General features: G+C 31.9%; 1 protein-coding gene across 1 annotated transcript; it reads left to right on the forward strand.

Moving 5' to 3' along the window:
* Window positions 1-7,148: 7,148 nt before the first annotated feature.
* On the forward strand, window positions 7,149-8,319 carry LOC143597854 (glutathione transferase GST 23-like). Its single transcript, XM_077076235.1, has 2 exons — window positions 7,149-7,624; window positions 7,957-8,319. The coding sequence occupies exons 1-2, from the start codon at window positions 7,313-7,315 to the stop codon at window positions 8,302-8,304; spliced, it is 660 nt and encodes a 219-aa protein (XP_076932350.1). The 5' UTR covers window positions 7,149-7,312; the 3' UTR covers window positions 8,305-8,319.
* The last annotated feature ends 1,714 nt before the right edge of the window (window positions 8,320-10,033 follow it).

The raw sequence follows: 10,033 nt of genomic DNA on the forward strand, positions 1-10,033 counted from the left end.
TTATTTTCACTAAAATTTATGTCAGGATATTGAAAATTGTGTAAATATATACATGTCTTTATATTCCTTTAAAAGGATGATCAAAAAATATAATTAAATGATAAGTACAATATTATTAAGTTAGTGTGCGTCTCGTTAAAACAATATATTCTTATCAGAGTGAGGTAATGGGGCTTTCAAAATTGGAGAGTATGGTGGATTAACACACAACAAGTCGCTAGTCTAAAAAAGAATTAAGGTATTAAGATATATACATATTACTAAATTTTTTTCCCCATATTACGTGGGTTGCTTACAATTTTTGTTTCTAATATTTATATATATTTTTTATTTATTGTAAGAAAATTAATAATATACTTAGAGTTTGATGATGAAAGGGTTTTCACAAATAAATGATATGTTATAACCCAGTTTAAAAAATATTAGTTTTATTGATCACTAATAATAATGTCATAAATTTAATGTAGTATACACAACAATCATAATTTCTTTATATTCATTTTATTAATTACCATTAACCTATTTTTGAGTTCATTTGCCTAGTGATACAAAAAGATAATACCACAGAGTTAATCTATTTATTTGTTTATAGTTTTAATTGATACGCCATTTCCTTATTATTTATCCTAAACTGGGACATAGGACAATACATGTGTGCATCGGGTTATTTGCATATTACATGGATATTTACGGATCACATACCGTAGAAAAATGAAAAAATATGATTGCTAGAACAACAGAATATATAGGAAACTAAATTTTTTTAATTATGGATACATATAATATCTTTAACATACTAAAACGGCTCCCATTATTGATGTCAAACAGCGGTACTAAACTTTACATTTATATATATTAGATAATATATATATAAAATACGGACAAAAGTAGTATATGAACTTACTTTAAACTAGTTGACATAGACCGGAAATATGATGCGGACTAATTAAGTTGTGCATCTTATCTAAAATAACATACCAAAGTACACAAGAAAGTCATTTACAATACTAAAAAAATACTTTACTTTGAATACAACTTCGTTTATAACAAATTTTACTATATTGGAGCTAGCGTGGTAAAAAAAATTAAAAATCGTTGATGTTGGTCCGCACGATGCAACGAGGATTTATACATGTATATCTATAATCTGACCTAAAACACGTGTGAAAGTCGTTTAGAATACCAAAAACAATTTAATTTTAAATACTTATTTTCACTAAAATTTACATCAGGATATTGAAAATTATGTATATATATACATGTCTTTATATTGTTTTAAAAAGATTATCAAATTAATATAATGATAAAGTACAATATTATTGAGCTAGCATGGGTCTCATTAAAATAACATAGTCTGATTATAAATGGGCTCTCAAAATTAGAGAGTGTAGTGGCCTAACACACAAGAAATTCGTTGGTCTAAAATAGAATTAAGGTATTAACGTATATTACTAAATTTTATCCCTCGTATTACGGGGATTATTTTATATTATTCGTTTATAATATATATATATATATATATATATATATATATATATAAAAGGAGAGGATCATGAGAGAACTCTATTTTATGGAGAGAACTAGAGAACTAATAATGAAGTATTTTTAATTTAATTAAAAAAAATATTTTTAAAATTTTTTTTCTTTCATCCTTCTTATATGTTGTTATTCTTTACCACAAAAAAATATAAAAATAAAAAAAAAATTAACGAGTAATGCATATATGCAATACACCGACTTTTTTTATAATGCATATGTGCAATAGTGTGCATTTTGATATTTGAAATAGTGTTAAATAGCATATATATAGTTGTTTGTATTGTATATTTGCAATAGTGTTATATTATATACAAAAATTAAAAAAAAATCGATATAGTGCATATGTGCATTAGTGTTGTATTACATATATGCGATAATGTGTTTTGCATACAATTATTAGTGTCGTATTTTCATATATTCAATAGTGTGTATTTAGATAATGTATTTGTGTTGTATTATATGCAATACAACACTATTTTATATATACAATACACATTAATGCACATACGCATTACATCTACGTTTTTTTTGAAGGAGCAGTATAATCTTATTAGAAGGAGGAAAGAAACAAAAATCACAAAATAATTTTTTAAAAATAGTTAAAAATAATTCTCTAATAGTTCTCTAGTTCTCTCTTTAAGAGGAGTTTTCTCTAGATCTCACCTCTCTCTCTCTCTCTCTCTATATATATATATATATATATATATATATATATATATATATATATATATATATATATATATATATAGGTATTGTGTAAGGCCCCGTTACCGGTAGCCCTACTTTCGTGTTGGGTTTACTCATAAACGCAGTTCTAAATATCAGAGTTAATTAAAACATTCACGGAATATAAAAGCTTTCATAAAACATCTCATAACAAAACACCTCTTGTCTTAAAACAACATCTTGTCTTTCAAAATAAACAAAACATTAAACTTAAACGTCTTGCATCTTCCGATGCCAGCCCCTTATTCAGTGCCACGTGTCTCCTCACGCGAGCTGCCTCATCCTACTCACCTGCGTGCATACTAAAAGTCAGCTACGCTGAGTGAGTTCTAGTTAATCACATAATCATACAATACCTTCTTACATTTCATACTTAACCTCTTAACTTTCTTACATACACACGTAAGTGCATATACTTTCATTCTTACCTTCATACTTCCTTTACATACATAATCATACGTTTTAAAGAGCCTTTCGCCCTATAACCTCACAGATATTATAAGGGTCTGGTCCCTAACATCACAGATATTATAAGGGTCTGGTCCCTAACATCACAGATATTATTAGGGTCTGGTCCCTAACATCACAGATATTATTAGGGTCTGGTCCCTAACATCACAGATATTATTAGGGTCTGGTCCCTTTGTTTCGTGTAACTGTACCGTACCTGTTCATACATACTTTCCTTGACAATACGTGCAATCTCTGAAGAGTGTTCACGTACCATCATCATAACATACATACATTATGCATACATCGTATATTCATACATACATCCTATCTTTCATCATACTTATCAATCATATCTTAACTACCACCTGACGGTACATGCAGTATCCGAAGATCGTTCACGCACCGTCAAACAATCATCATACATAAATCATACAAGGCATACACTTACCACTTAAGATAAGTGTATTAACTATCACATCGAGTATGCACACAGCCCCGAAAACATAACAAGGAAGTGGGGCTAGAAACTCACCTCAAGGCGGTTGCGTTCACCGTTTACGGTTATCCCCTTCTTTAGCTGTGCGCGACTAACTGTATAATAATTATACGTATCAATAACTATCACTACACATATTGTCTTTCTAGTTTAATTATTACCCTCAACGAATGGGGGTACGGGGGCAGAGCCCCTGGCAGCGGGGTTCTAGGGGCGGCAGCCCCTAGCGGGGTCCAAGGGGCAGAGCCCCTGGCTGGGGTTAAGCTGCTAGGTCAGCTTGAAAAAATTTTATTTTCATTAACTGTCTTATCACATTTTCCATTAGCATTTTGAATCATTGAATAATATGCTACTTAAAAGTTCAAGGGTTTATTTGTAATTAAATCATTATTTTCTAAGTCCAGGGACCATTCTGTCATTCTGTTAAACTTCTAATTCGTTACCTATCCTTAACGAACTGACTTACCATGACGAACTGGTTCTTGTAACGAATTGGAACCTTTAACGAACTGGACTCTTAACGAATCAGTCCATGTAGCGAACCAGTCCAAGTAGCGAATTGGACCTTCTAATTCGTTATCTACTTTAACGAACTGGTCATAACGAATCAAGGGTGATTCGTCACCCCTTTCCCTTAACGAATTGAACACGAACTGTAATCAGTTCGCTATGTTCCCATGGACGAAATAGCTAGCGAATCACCTTTAATTCGCTATTTTCCTGTAGCGAACTAGGGTTAGGTCAGGAATGTCAGAACATTCCCTGACATTCCCCCTTAACCTCGTACCACTTTCCGGCGCTGCCTTTCCGGCGCCGTCATTGCCGGAAAGCCGTCAGAAAAACGCGATTTCGCCAGAAAAACGGGTTTTAGCTCGTTTTTCACCGTTTTTCGTCCCGTTCAATCCAGATCTGAGCTAGGGTGACTCCTAAGCTCATCATAGGTTCGGTTTATACCCGAATCCACCCGGATCTCGTGACTTAAACGGTTTAACGGTGTCGGCTCGTCGTTTCATGTTTATATCTAACGGATTTAAGCTCAAACAATAAAATACTATCATTACTTCGGGTCGGTTCTCGGTTTCCTTCTTGATATCGGTTTAGAGAGAGAACTAGAGAGATAATCTTAAGTGTGTGTTTCGGATGGTGTAAGGGATATGTGTAAATGAATTAAATAGAGGATTAAGGGTATATATATTTTTTATCATGGGCTTAAGCCCATGGTCTTTCCTTCATTCCTCCATAACCCAAGTCCATAACCCATATCCATTTACCTAACACAAGTCCATCTCGTATTCTATTCAACTAAACCGATAACGACCCGCTATAAAATAAACGAACTTTATTTTATTAATATAACCGAAAGTAGGATGTTACATATTGGATTATTTCAGAAGTTTTTTACAGAGAGAAGTGCGAGAAGTGAAGGTGTAACTCCATTAATCCCTAATTTCACTCCCTTTTTTATGTGTAAGTGCGCTGTGTAGGTGCATATGTATGTGTGTAGGTACGTTTGTTTGTATATGAGTACGTATGTTTGTATATGTGTATGTATGTTTGTATGTGTGTAGGTACATAGGTTTGAATGTGGCTCGGTACATTTATATGTTTGTAGGTAGGTTTGAATGTGTAATTAAGACATAAATATAACCAACCTACATATATGTATGTAACATCATATAAAATGGAGTGAAATTAGGGAATAATGGAGTTATACATTCACTTCTCGCACTTCTCACTGTAATATCACTTCTCGTAAGATCCATCCCTTATATATATATATATATATATATATATATATATATATATATATATATGTTTTGTTTTAATATTTTAATTTTATTTATTGTAAGAAAGGTAATAATATACTTAGGGTTTAATGATGAAAGAGCTTCACAAATAAATGATATGTTATAACTCGTTTTAAAAGCTATCTGTGTTTGGTAATGCCCATGACTTGTTTATTTTTTTTACTATATAATTGTTTCTTAATAAGGAATAATATCTTTTTTTTAAAAGTCGGATATTAAATTTTAGCGTATCTCAATTTGATAGGATTTTTAATGTTTGGGGAGATTAATTTTTAATTTAATGAGGTGTTATACCTCGTTTAAGGGTTATTTGGGTCTGGTAAGACTCATACCCGTGAATTCGGGTCAAATGCATGAGAAACATTCATTTACAAATAAAGCAATCTGATAGCTTGAGAGATTGTGGAGAGTAACCAGAGAACTTTGAAATGTTTTGTTTATATATATTTAAGATTATTTATAGTATAAGAGGTGAACTAAAAATTAAAAATAAAATTTATGATTGGTAAAGTTGCTCTACATGATTTGCAGATAACAATATCGGTAATTTCATTAATAGTTTCATCATGAACTTATTGCTATCACTAATCTAAAAAATAATTCATATATTGTGTAATTACCTTAGTAAGTTTACGTAGGATGCTGCTACGTGAACACGATAGAGTGACGTCATGTGTTCACATAGATGTTTTTAATAGGATAGTAAGATAAGATATTATAACTTTAGTTATTATATTGTTTTAACTGTTTATATAATCATAGAAGGAACAAATAAAGGGTTACCAAGTCGATTCGTTTTGACCTTTTTAACTACACTAAACAAAAAAATGGTATCAACAGTATAACTTGGGGACAAATAGCAACATTCAAATTCACCCTGGAAACTTGTATCTTAATCGCCGGCTTCAACTAAGCAACAAAGGGGCCGGCATTAGGCATCTTTCATTGTCCGGCTGATGTACATCTTCGTGATCAGTCGACTTTGATCTAACTGATTTGTGGGATGTGATGTTTGGCAACTATCTCTAGTTGGTTGTAACTTCAAAGTCGTAGGTTTAATTGTGTGTTTTAGTTCTCTTTTGGTAATTGAAAAGGCTTTATGTGGTTGAAGAATAGAAAATATAAATGTTATGGTTTACTGTTTTTTTACTATACTTATTATAAACATGAAAATAAAGCAAAGAGCTAGTTGTCCTTTTTTTCCCATGTGGTTTACACTTTACATTACAGTCATTTCAGCTTAAATTAAAAGTTTTGAACTAATGAATCTATAGCATTTAAATTTGATTACGGATGGCCTCAGATTAACGATCCAAAAAACACTACGTTAGTCCCAACCCGTAGGTTTGATCTTGCTAATTTATATTATAAAAATATTATTAAGCATGCATCAATAAAAACCTCATGAAAGTATTTATGCAAGTTTAATAATTTGTTATTATATAAACTTGCAAGTTCAAACCCGCGCGCTGCAACTAGTGTTAATTATGTTTTAGGGTTTTCTTGTATCCGTTATTGCAAAGCAAACGAAAGAGAAAATCCAAAACATAATCATAGTCAAAGCAAAAAAGGTATTGAAACATTTCCTTTCATTGTTTTTTTATGTAACATCCATACTTATGGTACCAAACTCGCACGTTGCAGCATTTGTTACCATACGAAAATAAACTCATAAAATATATCGTTTTTGGTTAATTGATTCTTTAAATATGTGAGTTATTACAAGAAGAAAATAAAAAACAGAGAAACTATATAAATGAATTTTAAAAAGTAATAAAAAAGGCAAAAATAAAATAAAAATATGGGAGTAGATTTTCATTGTTATTTCTTTTTGCTCCAAAAGTTTAAATTTGTTTGTGGGTTTGGTCCCTTAAGCTAACTTTGTCAACTATCTTAACGGAAGATGATGAATTAGTCTAAGGTGCCAAAATCACAATCAACTTTAAACATTATGGGATCGTTCATCCAAGTTTTATTATGGGCTAAAAGAATTATGGGACGTAAACTACCTTTAAAAATTACTTTAAAATCAAATATAGTTAAAAACTAAAATTTGAAGACCCTTAAAAAGACATGCTTCTAACAAATAACATCTTATGTTCCATACATGACTCGGTCAATTATTCTTGTTGTCCAACAAGATTAAAGAAATGATGATATTTGGTGCAATATACAATGTACTAGGTTTAGACGTTTAGTTACTAACAAGGTAATACGATTAAATTATTCCCAAAAAACCTACTATAAAAAAGGACCAAGTGATTCATAACTAAACAGGGTATCTAGAGATATGGAAAAGGTGAAGCTATTCGCGACATGGTCAAGCCCGTTCGTTAAAAGGATCGTGTGGGCATTGAATTTGAAAAACATTGAGCACGAAGTCATATACGAAGATCTTGCCAATAAGAGTCCTGAACTCTTAAAGTACAATCCTATTCACAAGAAGGTGCCTGTACTGGTGCACAATGAAATACCCATATGTGAATCACTTGTGATTCTTGAGTACATTGACGAGACGTGGAAGAACACGTGTCCCTTGTTACCTAAAGATCCCCTTGACAGAGCCAAAGAACGTTTCTGGGCGAGATATGGCGATGAGGAGGTATATAGCCATTATTAACTAATAAACAAAAAAAAAAAGCATACTCGGTTATGCATGTTTTATCATCTGCTTTTGAAAAAGTTTGGTATGAATCAAGTTTTAATTACTTGGGGAATGAATGGGCCAAATCTCATTTGAATGGGTGAACCAAGTTGAAAGTTCACACCAATGTCTAATTTTAATACTCTACAGTGATTTTATTTTAAAGAGTTAGATTATTAGTGTAACGATAATGATTTTTTAAAACATTATCAGCCCTTTAGTCATTTATAATTATAAATTTTATAGAATCCTTGATGTGCGCCTTTTGATCTATGCTCTTTGGAAACTAGGTTTTGCCATCATTCTTTGGTTATGTTATGAAGAAAGGGAAGGATCAAGAGGAAGCCAAAGAAGCGATATTGGCCCATCTGAAACGCATAGAACAACTGCTAAGCAAAAAGAAGTTCTTAAGCGGGGAAAGCTTCGGGTTTTTAGATATAGCTTTTGGGTGGCTCGCCGAAAACTCCCGCCCCTTAGAAGTGGTAGCTGGTCTGAAGTTGCTTGATGAAGATTCATTTCCAAACTTATGTGCATGGAAGGATAGGTTCCTTGAGATCCCCGCAATTAAGGAAAGCTGGCCTGATCAAGAAACACTTATAGCTAAGTTTCAAGAAAACAGAGAAATCAGTAGCAAATAAGTTTAATGCAGAAATTAGTGAGACAAGTTTCATAAGAGCATGATAATTGTTACATGTTTGTTTTTATTTTGAACTTACATACTCTAAACTTTGAAATAAATACCATGTCCTAGTTGAAATTGCGATTATGAATTTTTTTGTATAGGGTTCTGCCAAATAATTGCTATGTTGTTTGCTCAAAAGTATCTTATCACATAACGCTACAAAACTAGTAGAACGAGAAGCGATATGTAGTTCTAGCCACGTTATGTTGATCACATGATCAAGGGGCAACATAAATTTTGTGTTTGTGTGATTGTTTATCCGTTGAGGTTTTTGCCTAGGGTTATATGCGATAAAAGTTCAATTACAGATGACCTAGTTCGCTAGGAATCGAGAGGTTTTCTGCCTAAGGTTTTTGCCATAGACTATTAGTCTAGGAATCGAAGGACAATTCATGTTTGATTAGAACATGGTAGGTTTTTGGGAAACCTTTCATCACTATAATTTGTTGAAAACTTATTATGATTTAGTAGGAATAGAGTAGAGTCGAATAGGGGTGTTCAAGAAATCCGAAATAAAAAAAAAAACGAAATCCGAATCCGAACCTAAACCAAAACCCGAATAATCCGATCCAAATTCTTATTCGGAAATGGATTTCAAAATATTTCGGATAGTTTGAATTATTCGGATATCCAAATAATCGGAATATATAACATGTTATTAGTGTATATAGCCAAGTCCATTAACATTTACAATAACCTTATACCCATAGCTTAATTATTCGTTCAACCAACCTAACATTCCATAGGCAAAAATGTCGTAACACTCCGTCGTTATACTCTCTAACACTATTTAACTTCCTTGTTCTTGTAGTATTTTTTTTTTCCAGTTTTGTATGTTTATTTAATATAATTTAAGCTTGTATTTGTATATTTGTTATGTGGGTATTTCGGATTATCCGAATCCGATGTGAATCCATCCGAATTCAATTCGTCCCTAATTCGGATCAGACCGGATTTCGGATGGGATTTTAAAATTTTCAAATCCGAACTGAATAACCCATTATCTGATTCGAGAAACACCCCTATAGTTGTATACTAATTAAAAGTACACACGAGTGTAGAGGATAAAGTAGCTACATACAACCTTCAATATCTTATGTAATGACAGTTATATATCATATAAAATAAAATTAGTAATAAAGCTAGACGAGTGTAAAGGATAAAGTAACCAACTCCCTGTTGTGGCAGGGGTGTAAACCATAAAACAAGTCATCTTTCATCTTTGTTATGATAACATGTCACATAGGTTTAAAAATTGGAAATATTACAACAAAGTACGCTAGTGTTCTTAACTCCTTTTTTCTTTATAAATTTGTTAACATTTGATTTTTTTGACATTAAGTTTCCTATTACTCTTTGCATTACTATCTAGTATCCGACCAACATTTTTATTTTTCAAATTTTGCTATTAAGACTATAGTTGACTGAATTTCTTAATTACATTAGGTAATTATGAAGAAGAAAAAGGTTGTCCACTTTATGCCGAAGATATGGATTTAACCCAACCCTCGCAAATGGTCTATGATTTAAGTATCTAGCTTTCTTTTCAAAATTCGTGTTAACATCTTAATTCTTAGACTATAAGTATTAATAAAGCATCATCTCTGTACGTTATGCGCCACGAGGCGCCCAGCTAGAATTATGGTTTTTTACAAAAAACAAGTGTAGTCATAAAGCTTCCATAA

This window comes from Bidens hawaiensis, unplaced genomic scaffold (assembly GCF_021521415.1).
Source record: "Bidens hawaiensis isolate Kalapana, Puna unplaced genomic scaffold, B.hawaiensis_p1.1 tig00049146_1, whole genome shotgun sequence".
In the NCBI taxonomy this organism is placed as follows: domain Eukaryota; kingdom Viridiplantae; phylum Streptophyta; class Magnoliopsida; order Asterales; family Asteraceae; genus Bidens; species Bidens hawaiensis.

Bases quoted from the DNA above. Each gene is read 5' to 3' on its own strand.
- LOC143597854 (XM_077076235.1), top strand. From the start codon at position 7,313: ATGGAAAAGGTGAAGCTATTCGCGACATGGTCAAGCCCGTTCGTTAAA. The intron at 7,625-7,956 runs GTATATAGCCAT...TTTGGAAACTAG, and splicing joins CGAGATATGGCGATGAGGAG to GTTTTGCCATCATTCTTTGG.